We start from the raw sequence: 18,332 nt of genomic DNA, 5'->3' as shown, positions 1-18,332 counted from the left end.
GTTGGCAACAGGGTGGCTGGATTTAAAGTGGAGCATCTTTCAATTGTGACGTTTGACAAAGTACAGAGTACATTCTGATAGTGTATTGCCCTAGCAGTAGTGAGATGGGAGGTCTTAGCCTGTACTAAAATGGAATGTACAGCGTGAGGCACCTTTACTGTTAGGGGCTCATGAGCACTATATCTGTACTGGCTAGCACAGCTTCTGTTGTGGCAGCCACAGCCCTAAGGCAAGGCGGAAGTGCTGCGGCCACAGGATCCAATTTTTTCGAAAAATAAGCTATTGGCCTTTGTTTATCCCCATGTAATTGTGTTAAAACTGCAGTCATATATCCCCCCTTTTCGTCCACGAACAGAGTAAAGGGACGAGAAAAGTCCGGAAGGCCCAAGGCTGGTGCCACCGAAAGTGCATTTTTTAAGTCACAGAGAGCCTTCTCAGCCTGCTCGGTCCATTGCACCTGACCAGAAAGAGGAAGGCCAGGGTGTTTGCTAAATCTTGTAACGGCTGTGCTCTTTCAGTGAAATTCAAAATCCATTGCCGGCAGTAACCCAGAATGCCCAATACAGACATAACCTGTTGTTTTGTGACAGGTCTGGGAAGATTTTGAATGGTGTTAATGCGATCGCTAGAGAGAGCTCTTGTTCCATTTGTGATGTCATGACCTAAATATTTTACAGTTGTTTGAATTAATTGCAATTTAGCCTTTGAAACTTTATGTCCATTGTCCCCCAGAAACTGCAGTAGTTTTTTAGTATCTTGCTCACAATCTTCTTCAGTAGTACTGCATAACATAATATCATCTACATACTGTATTAATGTACTACCCCGGTCTGGCCAGAACCCTTCTAAATTTTGAGCAAGCGCTTGTCCATACACACAAGGGGCTTCAGTATATCCCTGAGGCATAACAGTCCATGTCCAACGGCGGCTTTGGAAAGTAAAAGCAAACCAGAATTGCGAGTCAGGGTGTACAGGGATAGAGAAAAAAGCATTGGCTAAATCAATTACTGAAAAATAACGAGCAGAGGGAGGGATTGCAGAAAGAATAGTGGAAGGATTAGGTACAATAGGAGCTCTAGGAAAGATTGCAGCATTCACTTGTCGTAAGTCTTGTACAAAACGCCATGAACCGTCAGCCTTTTTTATAGGTAAAATGGGAGAATTAACTGGAGAATATTTAATTGGAATAATCGCACGCTTCACAAGATCGGAATGTACGGCGGAGATGCCAGCCTCTGCTTCAGGAGACAGAGGATACTGGGCACGTGCGGACGGAAAGAAGATTTAGGGTAGATCACCAGAGGCTCACAATGGGCTATCCTTCCATAATCATTTTTACCCTGAGACCACAAAGAGTCAGGAAGTGCTGAGAGCCAAGAAGGGGAAGTAGTTTGCAATGACAACGCAGAAAGGGAAGTGCAGCATAATGTACGATGTACTAAAAAATCAGTTTGAAGCACAACTTTAGTTATTAAATGGTCTGAGGTATCAAAACACCTGAAGCAACATGTACCCAGTCTGTTCTATTAAGACATTGTTCTACCCATGGTCCGATTTCCACCCAATGAACAGTGCTTGATTTAGCTAAAGAAATATGAGACACTGATCCCCCGAGATAAAAGATACTCTGTGCACATGTAAGATGTACAAGTGCGGCCGCTTTTGTGGAGGAAATGAAAATGCAGGGGATGTGAAGGGTTTCAGGGCAGGTTCCTGAAGAAAGAAAAGATTCTAGCCAAGGGGTGTCTACTTCTGCAGGGAAATATTGGGCAGTACAGTGTAAAGTGTCAGGGACCTGTAAGTGGGGAAAAAGACATGAGGGAAAAGAGTGTAGGGCTTTGAGGAGGATGGTATGTGGGGAAACATTTAAAGTCCAGGCTGCAAAAGAGGGTTTGGGGTGGAGGGCGGCTTGGCATAGTATCTTGGGGGAGGAACAGAAAAATCCTTGATCAGTCATAGAGATGGAAAAGGAGAGCTTTGTCATCAAATCCCGTCCCAGGAGGTTTACAGGGCAAAGTTGGTTCAGAAGAAACCGGTGCTGCAAGGCAGGTCCACCTGGGTGAGACTGGACTACAAGAGGTTTAGAGACTTGGAGTTGATGGGGCTGTCCTGAGGCAGTGAGCACAGTAACAATTTCTTTCGAGGTAGGGACCTTTGCCAGCGAGGGTGGACCGAGTGGCCCCAGTGTCAACAAGAAAGGCAATTTCAGTGCCATTAACAAGTAAAGTCAATAAAGGATCAGTCTCTGGGCTATGAGTAATTAGGGGTAACTGAAGTGAGTGGCTGGGGGTCCCTGCGTATTCCTATGCCCAATGCTGTTGGTCGATACATCAGAAAAACAGGCTGAGGAGGGGTGGCAAGAATTGTTGCGGCTTCTGGGGACAGTCCCCGAAATGTCCAGTCTCGCCACAGTTATAACAGGCATTAGAATAAGAAGGAAAGTATGTAAAGTGGTTTGTGGGTTGTCCAGCAGTGAAGTCTCCGACACCTCGTCCTCGCCCCTTCCTCTCCCTCGTCCGGAAGCCAGCTCTTCGTCCTCTTGCTAAAGCTGCTCCTGTATAATAGTTCATCTGGGCAGCTAGTAGCTTAGTTTGAATATCAGAGTCTTTTTGCTTGGTCTGTTTTTCCGCATGTTCGGCGTGGCGCAGGACTTCCTCAAGTGTGGCTGACTCCCACCCGATGCAGGAAGTCCGCACTTTGGTCTGTATGTCAGATCTCAGTCCTGAGACAAAGGGGAACTGCAGCACGGGTGCGATCTTCGCATTCTCTAGCCCAGAGTGGTTAGCCATTAAATCCTGAATTCTGTGTGCCCATTCATCAACTGTTTCGTCTTTCTTTTGCTTCGCAGCCGAAATGAGGGACCAGTCAGTGCCTTTTTTATATTTCTCTTCTATGGCATTTTTCAGTGCCTGCCACTGTTGATCAAAAACTGCGCTTCCACCGGGACCATCTCTTCGGTGACACGTCTCATCCCAAGTCCACTGTTGCCCGTTAATAGTCCCGTGATTAACGGTTGCCCAGGTAGTACCAAGTTTCGTCTCAGTACCTGAGTCCATTCTGCGGCATTTGGTTTATACATGCCGTCATACATAGTCAGTTCAGCAACGAACTTTTTCCCTCCAACAATTTTAGGATCGGGCAAAGCAGCGACTACTTCATTTAATTCTTGAATGTCCCAGTTACGGTGGATCATTACAGTAGGGGAATTTTGGGCTCCTATAGCCTGGGTGTGATCATAATGGGGATTGGGAACCTCAATTAAAGGGCACGAAAAGGTAACCATGGGGGTGTTTCTAAGTTTTGGGAAAGGAGGGCTAAAACAGGTGCCATTTGTCGGTCCTTCCCATAGGACTGACTCCTCGTATGGTGAGACACGGGGGACTGAGAATTGAAAACTGAATGTTCCGCTTCCATATCGTCATCGGAAGACCTGGCTCCGCACTTACTTGGGGTGAAGGTGAAGGGTAAGGGGGTGGAGGTTGTGGGTGAGGTGGAGAGGAACAGATGACAGGGTATAAGGAATCTTCACTAGTATTATTCTTTTTCTTACTTTTGGTTATCTGTGGTCCCGGATCTGTCTGCACTTTCTGTAGCGCAATTAGCAGTTCCTCTCTTTCTTTCTTAGATTTACCCTCATTTGTTTTTAGCAATTCATTCTGTTTCTGTACTGCTTCCAAATTCCTGTCTTTAATAACTAACTCCCACCGATCAAACATATCCATTCGACACGGTCCTCCATTACAACAACCTTGTGTATTTCTACATAAAATCTTTCTTATTTCCTGTATCTCACTTGCATCTCCTGTCCCTTCTAATGGCCAACGCCCACCGCTCTGCTTATTCCATTTTTTACATGCCCTTTTAAAATCCAATCCTGTGTTTTCTCTATTAACTTTCTAGGTGACCCTTTTTGTGCGGCGCCTGCTGATCCTCCGAAAACAATCCTTCCAACATAAAAGACTTCGAACCCCCGGGGCGCCGGTTGGCAGGCTTGCTGTTATGTATTCCCATTTTTTCCTTTGCTTTTCCCCCCCGAGCCCTGTGCCAGATTTATCTTTCTATCCTTGTCCTACTCGTCCCCTGTCCGATGAACTATTGGAATGCTGAGTGTGCCACTCACCCGCCTAACGTTCCGTTTAATATTCCCAGGGGAAGTATACTACTCTATTTCCTACGTTACTGTCACAGTGCACGGTGAAAGCAAATATTTATTTCTAGTACGTACTTTTTTATTACTCCCCTTGTTTTTTTTTAACCTGTTATTCTTCTATTCTATGCTCTATCCTCTGTCCAATAGATTTGTCCGGGTTTATGGGTGTGCCACGCACGGATCCCGTCCTAAATCCCCCTTTTTAATTCCCAGAGGATAGTGTTCTATACTATCTTTCCCAACAGGAGTGACCTAAAACAAGGTATTTCTTTTCCATTTACCATTCCCGGTCACTTTTTATACTCTACAGCAAGCCCGCCCCCAGCTTATCTTTTTACGGAAACCTCCGGGTTACTTACCCCAGCCTGGGTGTTAGTCAGCTCTGTCAGGAAAATCCTTCTCAGTCACCGTGGTTGTACCAGAAGGAGACCGGGGACTCCTCACGCAGGAGTCCTCTCAGGACAGGGCAGTCCTAACTTTTATCGGAGCTGCTTACTCTGCTGCCGGTGCGCACAGTTGCGGCAGTCTGCTTCAAGAAGACAGATCGCTGAGATCTTCCCGCTCGAGGAGTCAGCCGGCCGCCTCCTGCCCCACGTCTGGGCTCCAGAAAACTGTGAACGCTTTTTCTCTATTGTCGTTTCTCGTGACTGAAGACAGAGAGATATAATTAAAATTAGTAAAAAATATTTTATTAATACACACCAGGCAAAGGTAAGAATGACAGAGAAGCACAGTCCTAGGACACCTGCCCTTCATCTGTGCCTAGGTGTCGGTGTCCTAAATCTTTTATAATGCTAAGCGCAAAATTTGACCTTATGACTTTAGTTGCAAAAGAATTTCAAGACATTACATCTTTACAATAGTTTTGTTTGGATCAGTAGTTACACAATTTTAAAGGTCATCAGTTGGGCACTTGTAACTTCTTGTTCGTTACAGAAAACAGAAGCTGCACTTGTCGCAAGACAGACTTCTCGTGGCCCTTGGCACGCACACCAGATTTGATCAATAACTGATTTTTATTTTTCCACAATATGTAATTACAATCAATTTGCCATTCTCCACTACACCAAACACAGCTGTATGATTTTTGTCCAGAATGATGCACACCAAAAACATGTGGCCAAGTTAGGCTGGAGTTAGATTGCAACATTCACAGGTTGAATCTGATACATTTTGGACAATTTTTAACTAGATAAATATGCTTGATAAAAAAATTTTAAGTTGAATGATTGAATGCTTTGCTCATGTGAAGCTGGAGTGTATTCTATGCATGGCTGCCTTCCATTCCTTCTCTGCAAAAAGGAAATATTTAAAGGTTAAGAAATGTATTTGAAAAAGACTGTTATTAAAAATATTTTTGCAGAAATTAAAGGTGATAGAAGATGAGTTTTGTAAAGTTTGGCTCAGAATTGCTTCAGTTTGTTGTTCAGTACGCAGAGGTTGTTACACAAATTATGTATTTACAGCAAAACATATTTGAGAAATATTAGTAATGCACGGTGTGTCTCTGCATTAAAGGCCAGTGGGGAACAACCATAGCAAATGTTGCGCAAAATAAGTAATAAATAGCCCTCACTAATTTAAATTATTTTAAAAATGTTTTAACAACCCTCATCATTGTATTCTTAAGCATTTTTACAATTTTTTATCATATGTAGCATGTGATTACTTATCTATAAAAATACTGGTTTTTGAAGTATGTGAAACAGTCTATGTGCCAGACACAGCAAGTCTGTTTCGAGCGAGGGGCTGGGCTGTATTATTGTCTATCCCCCAAGTGTGTGTGCACATGTACAGCGTTAAGTTTCCTGTTTAGAGAAAAAAAAATGGAAATCAATATTATGAATGTATTGTTACATAAGACATTACACTACATCTTGATTTTCACCCACTGCAGAGGAACACCATGTTAAATATGTAAAAGCCACCAATAAAGTATGATCCTCCTGTGTCAAAGATGCACAGAATCCTGTTGCATAAAGAACAGGATTCAAAATAAGATCTATGTCTGATTAGTAGTTCAACCTAAGAAAAGCCACTGTACTGTACTATGTAACATGACAGTAATTGAATTTGAACCTGACTTGAAATGACACTTTAGTCAACAAGATAATAGTTATAATGAAAAAAGCAGTAAGTATTTTTCAATACATAAATAATCTTTTGCTCAGATTCCTTCATGCTGTGTTTTTTATTTTGCCCTTTCACTGCAATTACATATTATATATAAAATTAACTTACTAGAAAATCTTTCTTTTGTTTTTAGACTGCAACAAGCTTTAAAATGTACATTGACAACTGGAATATTCAGACAGCAGGCTGGTTAAAACGGTATGTTGTGTTATATGATATATAACTACTATGTGTGTTGTTTTTAAAAGATGTCTTCTGAGTATTACAGTTTCTTCTTTTGCAAATTAAATAATGAAGCAATACCAATACTACTGATGTTTCTTTGCTGATATGCAGTATCTAGAAATAGTATTTGTTAAAAAAAAACCAGAATAAGGCTATTTAATGTAAAGTGATTTACATTAATTACAAATTTAAAACACGGAATAATTGATCTCATAAGTATACACCCCTTCATGTCAGTATTCAATAGACGGACATTTGGCAGGAATTCCAGCCATGATTGTCTATGGGCAGGTTTCTCCACCAGCTTTACTCATTTGCATACTGCAGTTTAATTCGTTGCAAGGCTGCTGAAACCCTGTCAAGCTGCATGAGGACTGTGACTGAACAGCCTTTTTCAAGTCTTGCCAGAAATTCTCAGTTGGACTGAGCTCTGGACTTGGCCATACCAGGACGTTAGCAGTATTTTCTTTGAGACCATTCCTGTGTAGCTTTGGCTTTATGTTTGGGGTCACTTTCTTGCTGGAAAATAAATCTTTTCCTAAGTTACAGGTATCTTGCAGATTGCATCTTGTTTTCCCTCCAGGATGTCCCCATATTTGTTATGATGTGTTGTCTTAAATAAGGTAAAAAGAGTGTGTGGCTTCCAAATATTTCATTAAAGGCTTAACTGGCCAAGCTAAACCAGGTGTCCTTTGCTTGCCTGGAAAAAAACTCACTCCAATGGTCTTAAAGTATAAGTTCTGTAGTGTTGGCTAACCCAAAGTTATTTATTTACAATCATAGTATTTTATATATTATTTTTGCTACATGGAATTGTGTTTTAAAGTGAGGCATTTAAATAAATTTTAAAAACACCTGTTCTGCTTTTGCTGCTAACAGTAAAGTTAAATGTTACATTGGGCCTTAGATGAATGCAACAGTCTTAAAATTTACTGAATGAATCCATTTTTTCAAACCAAAAATGTTATCCAGTATTAACCTGAGTCTTGAGATTACACACTCTTAGTGAAAAACAGCTTATCCATGTTGTTTTTAAAATATAAATAAGTAAAGAGCCACTCTTGTGAGGTAAAGCCATTGTAAATGGAGACTTACTGTGCACTTAACTTTGCCAATTACCCATTCATCTTGCATTGGAAAAAGAAAGTAAACACTTAATGTCAGAAGGTTCTATAGCCCCTTTAAGTAGAAATCACTTGTTGTCATTCTTGTCTTGGAATTTTGCATCTCTAACATCGACTGAGTGAAATTTATGGGTAGTCCTCCATGCAAACTTCAGTTGCAAGTTGTTTGTTGGTTTTCTTGCATGTACTGCCTGTTTCAAGTATCCCCACAACATTTCAATGGTTTTCAAATCAGGGAGTTGACTAAGCCAGTCCATAACCCTCCATTTCTCTTTTTGAGTCACTCACTGGTGGATTTGCTTGTGTGCTTTGGATCATTATTGTTTTGAAAGGTCCAGATTTGGTTCAACTTTAGCTTTTGGACAGATGACCTCACATTTTCTCAAGGACTCTTTGATATGACTAATTAACCAAACACGCTCATCCTTCAAACATGGGGAAAAAATTGGAGTATAAAAGAGAAAAATCCAGTGTGTAGGATTTGTTTCAGCCTTGTGAATAGGCTATGGCAACAAACATTACTAAACTGGACTGTGCAGGTTTGATAACTGTAATAATATTATTAATAGCATATACATGTATTTTTCTACATGGATAACAGAATTTGTGTATTAACAAACTATTTTAATTCCTTATTTTTTTCCAGAATATGCTATGACCGAGCACCATACTACCCTACAGCTTTAACCTTTGTGCTTTCTGCTGTTTGGCATGGAGTATATCCAGGATATTATTTCACATTTATTACAGCAATTCCAATTACTATGGCCGCTAGAGCAGTAAGTTTGAATAAATTCATGTGTTAAAATAAATTACTTACTAATGAAGTAAATCACAGTTCAGAACAAAAAATGAAATACATTTGTGCTTATGCTGTACTACAAATAGCACACACAATATGTGTGCTAGTTTGTTCATTAGAAATACATCTGTTTGACTGTTTATTTTTAAAATTTATATATATTTTTTTATTATTAAATGAAATGTTAAATTAGGGCTAGGATAATCTGGGGTGTGTTTTTTGAAACTTTTGTAACAACAACAATTTTTTTCTTGTATAGCCCAAAATCATTAATGGAATACCTCAATGGGCTTTAACAGGTCCTGTTTTTGGCAGCTCCATAGCCGTGACTCCCTAAGAAGACAAGATGAAAACCCCCCCAAAAAAAACCTTGTAGGGAAAAAATTCAGAGAGTGAGACCCCCCTTCGGGTAGGTTGGGTGTGCAATGGATATCAAAAAAATAGGGTAAATAAAATGCACAAAACAGAACACAAGTAGTCCATGAAATAAAGTGAACACTAAGCACTTCACTGTATTGAACTTAAGATTTTTCATTAATTAGCAAATGTTTCCTGAAAACCTTTATAACTAATGTAGCTTGTTATCTCTTTTGGAAATCAATTAGGTAACTGACCCATCATTATTTTCAACATCATTGTTTATTTGGCCTTTTCCTGGTGACTCTATCACTATAGGTAAATCACAAAAAACACACTAACACAACTTTTGGACCACACAATGATAACAATGATAATAATTATAATAATAATTATTACTAGCCAACCCGCGGCGTACCATACACCGCATAATCAGGCCGGTTTTTAATGATTTTTAAGCACAGGGAGAAAATTAACATTTGAAAAATCGGTAATGTAATAAATCAGCAAGAAAAGCAACATTGTAAGAATGCACGGAACGAACCAGCACACAATCGTCCGTGACTGAAAACTGGCGGACCGCCATCACTCATGTGCCCACCTCCAACTTGTCACTTGAGTCGTTGTCGTCTTTGCACAGTCCAGATGCACCTGTGACTCATGTAGACTTTCCGTATTCCTGCAGGAGCATCTAAGAAGACGCATGTTTGTCACGGATGTGAATTGCTGCATGTAGCGTGTAAAACAGTTTGCTATGGTGCATGCGGTCGCGCGTCATAACTGAAAACCCGGTTTTTAAAGACTGCTTACTTCATTGTGTTTTAACCTCAGTTGTAAAGGATTGTTTTAAGGATCCTATGGGATACCCCTCGCAAACCGTTTTACACGCTGCATATGGCGATTCACCTCCGGCATGGCTCCTTCCTGCGTGTGCTGTAGGTGTCTTACTTGTCGGCGGCTTAATAAATCCACGCCCCTTCCGGCGTGCTTTCCATGGGTGTCTTGCCTTTCAATGGGTGTCTTGCCTTAGTGAATTATATATACAGTATATAGATTATTGTTATTATTATTAGGTCAATGTTGAAATTTAAATATTAAATTATAATATAAGCTATAAACTTGTACAAAAGGGGCTCTTTGCAGCTTTAATATCAGTATACAATTTGAGTACATAATGAATTACCAATTAATCACACTTGCCAAGTAATCAGTCAGATCCTTTAAAGTGAGAAGGTGATTTACCTGTTTGTACCAGCAACAGCAATAATAATAAACAAAATGTATTATTATTATTATTATTATTATTATTATTATTATGTAGTGCCTTTCTAATGCTCAAGGCACTTATTTAAACAGCAGGGTATATGTAACATTGGGATCAAATATTTCTGCATAGAACATTAAACCGATAAATACAAGAGATACAAAGCATTAAAATAGAATAAAGGACAATAAACCAGAGTAAAATACTAGTCTAGGTTAATGTGGGGCACAACAAGATTGCCAGAATCAGAGGACCTTAGTGGGCGAACAGGAGCATAGTGATTTAGAAGGTCACTGATGTAGTCCGGTGAAAGGCCATTTAAAGCTTTGTAGATTAATAATGTCATTTTATATTCAATCCTGTAAGACAAAGGAAGCCAGGGAAAGTGAAGCAAGATGGGTGTTATGTGCTTGCAGTTGCTGGTTTGTGGAAGGACTCTTGTAGCAGAGTGTTGAATCATCTGGAGCTATAGTAGTGTATAAGATTAGAAGGGACACCTGCCAGTAGGGAGTTACAATAATTGGTTCAGGATGTGAAAAAAGCATGGAGAAATTTCTCAGCATTAGAAAAGGAGAGGAATGATCAAACACAGGATATGTTATGGAGGTGAAATTTTGTTAATGTGGTTTGTGTGAGTTGAATAAAAAGAGGGAATCAAAAATTACACCAAGATTCTTTGCATTAATTAGAAAGTCTGAAGAGATCACCATCAAGAGTGACTGAAAAGGAGCTAATTTTCTTATTTGCAGTAGTTCAGTTTTGTTGCAGTTTAATTTTAAAGAATTATGCTCCATCCAGGTTTTTATTTCACTGAGTTCTGAGATGAGAATGCTTTGATTAGGTTTCACATTTAACATTGAAATAGAGTTGAATATCGTCTGCAAATAAATTGATAAACCAGTCCAAAGCTATGAATAATATGGCCAAGGGGAAGTATATAGACACAGAAGAGCAGAGGGCCAAGGACAGAGCCCTGATGAACTCCTTGTGTGACTGACGCTGAGCCAGACTGCTGTTGCCAAGACTAACAAACTCTTGCCTATCAGTCAGATAGGACTTGAACCACTGAAGGGCAGTGCCAGAGATACCCAGAGTGTTCTCCATTCTGGACAGATAGATTGTTCAGACCATTGTGCAGCTCAACAAGAGAACAACCAACAAGTGATATCACTGGTCTAAATGTAGTTTTCCAGGCAGAAGTGAAACCATTGGACTGTCTTAATAAACAACAATTAATAGAGAAATACAGTCTTCCCAGGGGTGACATAATGACCCTCCTTGGTCTGGTGCAGGATGAACTGGAAAGAGAAACACACTAGAATTTTGCCCTTAGTCTCTCTGAGCAGCTTCTGACAACTCTCCAGTTCTGTGCCACAGGTGGATTTTAAGGCTGCTGTGTCTAAGTCTGTGCATGCAGTGACCAGATTATTATTATTATTAAGTTTCCAGCAGGAAGAGATGCCTTGCATGACACTAAAATTAGTTTTCATACCATTGCACGCATGCCTGACATTGTAGGTGCAGTGGATGGAACGCTTATCCCTAATTGTACTCCCAGCTTCTTGTATCCCATCTACTCCTGTCAAAAAGGGTTTTTGGCACTAAATCTCCTGGTGATAGGTAATTTACAGACATTGTGGTCAAGTGACCTTGAAGTACGCATGATGCTTATATCTGGTCCAACTCTGGAGAGTGTCAGATGGCATTTGCTGGTGAGTGGTTACTGGGAGGCAGTAGTTACCCTTTTTACATAAACCTGCTAACTCCATCTCGGAGGAGAAATATAACACCATACACCTAGGCACAAGCACTGTTGTAGAACACTCTCTGGGCATGTGGAAAATGTGATTCTGCTGTCTGCATGTCCTCAAGGGCTTCCACGAGTCTTGGGAAGCAACATTTTTTAACTTTTTGCCATAACTTTTTTTAACTCATGTTTTGTGAATGGTAAAGTGCTTTTAGGGGATTCATGGCAATGTGCATGTTTTTCTTAAAAACAGTGATCTCACAGTCAGGAATGGTGATTAAGTGTGTGTGGTAACATGGCCTGAGGTGTGAATGGAAAAAAAATAGCTGACTATGCATTCACAGAGGCTAATGAAGGATTTTAAAGGTGTAACAAATGTAGAGAGCATAGCAGCTACTCAACATGACAGACAGACGCAGGAGGCACACTGATAAAAACACAAATGTTTTTATTTTCTTACTTTACCTGTTGGCAACGCCTTCCCCATTTCCCACAGGCACACACAGTCCCACTAAGCACAACAACACAATACATAATACTTTCTTCTTCTCTTTCTCTTCCACTTCTCCCAGCAAGCTTTGTCTCCCTCCTCCCGACTCTGGCTCACTGAGTAGTGTCTGCTGGCTCTTTTAAACGTTACCCAGAGGTGCTCCAAGTGCTTGATGACCTACTTCCGGAAACACTTCCATGTGTGATGAAAGAATTGCCATTACAGGCAAGGGGCAACTGTAACACCCCCTGGCAGCACCAACAGATCCCAACAGTGCTGCACCAAACTCCAACTCCCATGAAGCCCTGCAGGAGCCATAGAAACCGTTGCAAACTGGGGGGCTGCCATCTAGTGCTCTGGGGGAGGTGACAGTCTGACCACCCTTGCTCCCCAGGTCCTTCCTGCTTGGAGGCATCCCAGCCGGTCAAAGACCCCTGCCGTCCAATACAAAGGACAGATCCTTTGTTTTTAACCAGCAATTTTAACCTATTTATGGAATATTTATTGTTGCTGTTAACTTTCACCACTTTTATATTGTGGATTATTTTTGACTTATTTATTTTTGAAAAAGACGACATTGCCATTTATATTGGCACACTGCTGTTGTGAATAAGAAGCACTTTGCACATTTTGTACCTACCCTTTCTGGATTTTGTGTCCTCATTGTCCAGTCCATCCTCTGCTTACATCTATCAATGTCTCAGGTTCATGGATGTTATGTCAGCTGCAGGCAACCTGGGCATCAGAGTAAAGTGTTGCTTCCTTTTCTTATCTCACCTCGCCATTGTTCTTTTTTTGCAAGGCAGCCACATTATGGTTTGAAATTATTTATAGATTTTTGACTAATAGGTTAAATTAATTTGGACTTTATTTTGTGCTTTCTCATCTTTTTCTTTTAATATTTGCACATGTCTAGTGTGAGAATGTAACACATATTTGACTAATGAAATACGTGGGATCAGTGTTCCCATTATCAGCAGTCTGTATATTTTTAAACAATTTAAGCTCATTCATTAAATTTCAGATAACGAAAGGCTTGGGGAAAGGTTTGAAAAACTCACTCATTTACTATCTGTTTCATTATTCACTATGTTCAATCATTTTTAGGAAATGTACCCCTGATTAGTAACAATGACAGTAAAAGGATTTTTTTAAGGAACAGCACTATTGATGCTACTTGCTCTTTATCAGACTTTTTTTTTTAAATCTAACTAGGGGGCTTTGCCCCCTGCTCGATTCGCTTACCAACCCCCATGCCTGTGCTACACCCTAGCCTCTTTGCGGTTCTGTTGTTCATATATGGGGATGCGGATGTACAATTTACACAGACATTTATTTTCATGAGAATTGTTACATATGCATAATAGAACCTTTTACATTACAGCGAGTAATTAACCATATTAAAAAAGAGCAAAACAATAATTTTAAAGTAAATTATGTTTCATGTTGCGTTAGAGTTATTTGTTGATAATACGATTTTGTTCTGTTTGGCATTGCAATTAACATGCAAATACTTTTTAAACTAACACGTTTACTGTAAAACTTCAGTAAAAACAATTTTTTTCAATATCGCATTGAATTTTGTTTCTGTGTTTGGACTTTCATTGTGACAACACAACGTATAACTGCCCGTAATTGTATTTCATTTCTTTCTCTCTATTAAATAAAATGACTTTTTCAAATATTTGGCTCTGAGATTTGTTAATTGTCTTTGCAAAAGCTATTCTAACGGGAAACTGTTAACGTTTTAATACCAATGGCATATCAAGATCTCCTTTATTGTCTAATGTTATCCCCTGAAGATGTACTACATTACCTTTCTTGGATACATCCTTCTTTCTACAGTAATTCGTGCGGTGGAGTTATTCTTCGGGATATTGTAAGTTGATGTTTTCATGTTCCGCACGATCACCACCAACTGTTTCAGCATAGTCTATTGATATGCATTTCATCAATTTGCCGTGTAACCAATCAACATTTTTGCAGTTAATTCGTTTGACTTCATCATTTCTCGCTACTAGGATTGCTCGTGTACTCATTTTTTCTGTTGTTAACCCTTCATGATGAAATTCTGGATTTGGACATAATATGTCTTCTTTAATTGGGAACTTAAAGTGAGGAAAACGTTAAAATTTATAAGAGCTGAGAGAGCAGAAAATGTGCTGTCAAAAGCATTCACACAAATGAAATGTGTGATTACCGTGTGCGTGGCTGAAAATGGTTGACAGGAGGACGTGACTTGAAAAAATCTCATTACCAAGGTCTCAAATCGCAGGACGAAAAAAGTTTCCAAAAAGTCTTGTCTTGTCACAGGATTTTTTTTATTATAATAGAGAGATTTTTCACTATAAGGGATGTTATTTTTTATAGCATAAATTCAATATCCAGACTGTTTTTTCAATCTAATGAAAAATTTCATCTAATATGCCTCTTAAATAATTTTGAAAGTCATGCTGTCAGAATGTCTCATATTTCCATTAGTGCCCATGCGCTTTGAGCCGCCACCAGCTGGTCTTCTCTATGATTTCCTCCTTTAGTGGCTGTTTTTCTCATTAAATATATTTGCAATCTTGAAAAAAATAGTTCAGAAAAGCAGAAAAAAGAAATAGCAATTGAAAAGGAAGTGGGTTTTCTTTTTATAAAAATTTCTTAATTATGTTTTTCTGCAAGATGAGTCTTCCATGGTGTTCACCTAGGGGGACCAGCCTTCTCTCTGCGAGAGAGCTATGAAGACCCAGTTTCTCCTTTGTATTCCAAACATACTGCCTGTGAGGTTATATTTTTTATTTTGTACAGTTGACTCAGTGTTACATCACATTATATCATGTTGAAATTAAGAGGTAATGGTAATATAGGTATTCAAGAGTCTTTCAGTTTGTATTTTACATTTATGAAAGATGTTTTTTTTTTCCTATTTTTATTTTTGCCCTAGTAGTTAACATTTTTCACTTAGTACTGGTGAGATAGGGGTTCTTCCTATTTTCACTCAAAGAATTCTTTTATTGCTATTATTTTTACTTTTTCAGGAGAGGATAGGTTTGGTAGAACATAATTCTTTGGCCTTTTTTCACACCTTTCTGAGCTCAGGACTGGCTTTATGCATACTGTTGTAGTAGCCAACTCGAACACAGACAGGCGGGCACGATCAAGTCACCCACAACGCATTTAATGACCATTATTTACAGTGCCACACACACAAAAGTCCTGGCCAACAATACAATGCCTTCTCTTTCTTCAGGCCGCCTCCTTGCCGCCTCCAGAGACCTCGTCCTCATTGTATGAAGGGAGGCAGCCCCTTTTATATCCACCCGGATGTGCTCGAGGTGTGTCCCGGCAATCTTCCACCGATACGCCCCAGTGTGGCGGAAGTGCTGGCTCCATCCCCGGAAGCATTCCGGGTGACCCTGCTCCTCTTCTCCCCAACACTTCCAGGTGTGGCGGAAGTGCTGAGGTCCGGGACTCCAAATGCATAGGGGCACCCCCTGGTGGTGATCACGGGCCCCTACAGTGTTGAGCTTCAAAGCTCTGTACCCGTGGCTGCCAAAGCTCCCAGGGCGGTCTCCCCCACATGATCTGGGGAAGGTGTAAGCCCTCCTCCGGTCCTCCTGGGTGTCCCGGCTGGGTTGCCAGCCATCTCCGACACTGTATAATATTTATACATAAAAGTAGTATACAGAGTATTTATACATAAAAGTTTATATCCAGTGAAGCAACTCTTCAGGGACCATCATTCTTTGACTGGCCTGCTTTGGACATCATAAAATGGTATGCACATTCAGAGAAACTCACGACTGGAAGTCTGTAAGTCCATTTGTTTCTACATATTCCTAAGCTTAGTTATTATGCTTCCTCCATGAATAAACTATTGGTAACATTATACAATATTTGACATTTTATTGTTTTAAATGTACGCATTACTCTTTTCCTTATTCTGACTTGTGCCAATATAATTTACAACAAAATATTTTGTATGGGAATGTATCTGAGTTATTTATTTTTTTACTAGGTGGTTTTTCTTTTGTTTTAGTTTCTTTTTAATTTCATCACATAAACATAGGACAAGTAAAGTTTATAAAGAAGGAATGGAAAGTGACTTAAGTTACCAAATTTTTTAAAGATCTATATACAGTACTTAAATATATCGGTATATATTCCCCTGTAACTGGTGCTTATTTCATGCCTAAATATTTAGTCTGTATGTAAACATTAATAAGTTAATTGGTAACACTTTAAGTCACGCAAAAATGCACCTACTGCTTATATACTGTCATGCAACAAAAACTTAAAGACTTTATTAATAGCCTTTGATACACTGGTGAAATTATTTGTGAATATGATTCACAGATCTTGTACTAAAACATAGCAAGCAATAGCAAGAGAAATATGTATAATTTAAGCTACCTCTAACCAATCCAAAGTCTATTTGTTTTTTTTTGTTGTTGTTTTTAAGTAGGTCATATTGCAGTGATAAATAACCACCTTATAGAAGTTTTGTAATAGTTATTAAGACCAAACAAAGTCTTTGTTAAGGTTTTGTTATATACAGTAACAGTAAATGAGTAATACATACTTTTTAGTACCTAAAGTTGCATGTTATCAGTTATTTTATATATGACATTCAAGGAATTAACGAAATAATACAATATTGGAAGATGTCAATTTGAAAATAAAAAATTTAAACAGATGTACCATTCAGTTGTTCCCCATATTTACTTGACTCAACTCAAATCTCATTTCCAATCATTTCAAGTACTTTTTTACTTATCAATTAAGGAAAAATATCATTAAAAATAAATACAGTAGAACCTGACTTATCTGACTTAACAAAAATTAGATACTGTAGGTAATAAAAAAATACTGTAAAACAGACAAATAGAAAATAAAATGAAATATTTTAAACCTATAATATTTTAAAATGCATTCTATTTAGTATTAGTAGCACATTTAATTATTCATTATGCAATCTGTAAAATAGTATTACAGTTTGGGCTTACTAATCTCTCTCTCTCTCTCTCTCTCTCTCTCTCTCTCTCTCTCTCTCTCTCTCTCTCTCTCTCTCTCTATATATATATATATATATATATATATATATATATATATATATATACTGTGATCAAAGCAGACAAACTTACCATTTGTGGACCACCAAGCTGGCACTGCCAGCTGAACCCAACACAGACACACGTGGGACACAAGTTCAAGGCACACAGGTTTTATTTTTTATTTTTCCCTTGTGGGAAACAACTTCCCTATTCCCCACAAGTATAACACAGTCCCCGCACAAGCACAGCACAACACCATACGTCTCTTCCTTCTCTTTATCTTTCCCTACCTTCACTCCTCGGGTCAAGCTTCGTCACTCCTCTTTCTGACTCTGGCTCCCTGAGTTGTGGCTGCTGGCTCCTTTTATAATGCACCCGGAAGTGCTCCAGGTGCTTGATTACTCGTTTCCGACAGCGCTTCCAGGTGTGGTGGAAGAACTGCCGATAAGGGCTCAGCAGCTCCTGTCTCGCGGCCTGTCTTTCTCCATGACGGGGTGTCAACACTGTCGGGTCCACGTCTTCTCCCTGCAACACAACAAGACAAGTACGGAAAGGTACTGTGCCAATGCCATCTCCTGGCATCTACTGCCATTTTAAACAGACAGTACCTCCAGACGTGACCCTGATTCCCACAGTTATAACAGCGTCGCCCACCCGTCTTGCTCCCGTGTCCTGTGGGCATGAAAACAGGACGGGAAGCCTCACTTCACCTCACACACAGCTGAGGTGGCCGTTTCTCTCCTCCTCCACGCAGCAAAGCCCTCCGCTGCACCTGAGTGGACGGGCTTTCGGTCCATGCTGTTAGGTGATCCGGTTTTCCCTTTCCGGGTCCTTTTCTTGCTTTTGGGTGCAATGACAGTCAGGGTCTTTCTATGGGAACAGAAGAGAGCCTGCGCTGTCTCCACCCCTTTGGACTTGAGTGTGATCGCCGCGGGACTTTTGGGCGTGTCTCTCTGGCTGCTGCTACTTACAAGCCAGCACCTCACAAACAGGTCTGC

At 39.7% G+C, this 18,332-nt stretch overlaps 1 protein-coding gene across 1 annotated transcript in view; it reads left to right on the top strand.

Annotated features, from left to right (window-relative positions):
* The window catches only part of LOC120515454 (lysophospholipid acyltransferase 1-like), a 267,682-nt gene that overhangs the window by 239,282 nt on the left and 10,068 nt on the right, over positions 1 to 18,332 (top strand). The window contains 2 exon segments of the mRNA XM_039736483.1: positions 6,417 to 6,481; positions 8,279 to 8,411. Of these exon segments, the coding sequence (XP_039592417.1) occupies positions 6,417 to 6,481; positions 8,279 to 8,411 (198 nt within the window).

Source organism: Polypterus senegalus, chromosome 15, assembly GCF_016835505.1.
Source record: "Polypterus senegalus isolate Bchr_013 chromosome 15, ASM1683550v1, whole genome shotgun sequence".
In the NCBI taxonomy this organism is placed as follows: Eukaryota; Metazoa; Chordata; class Cladistia; order Polypteriformes; family Polypteridae; genus Polypterus; species Polypterus senegalus.
The sequence above is the reverse complement of the archived record's forward strand: the minus strand, read 5'-3'. Positions and strand labels throughout refer to the sequence as shown.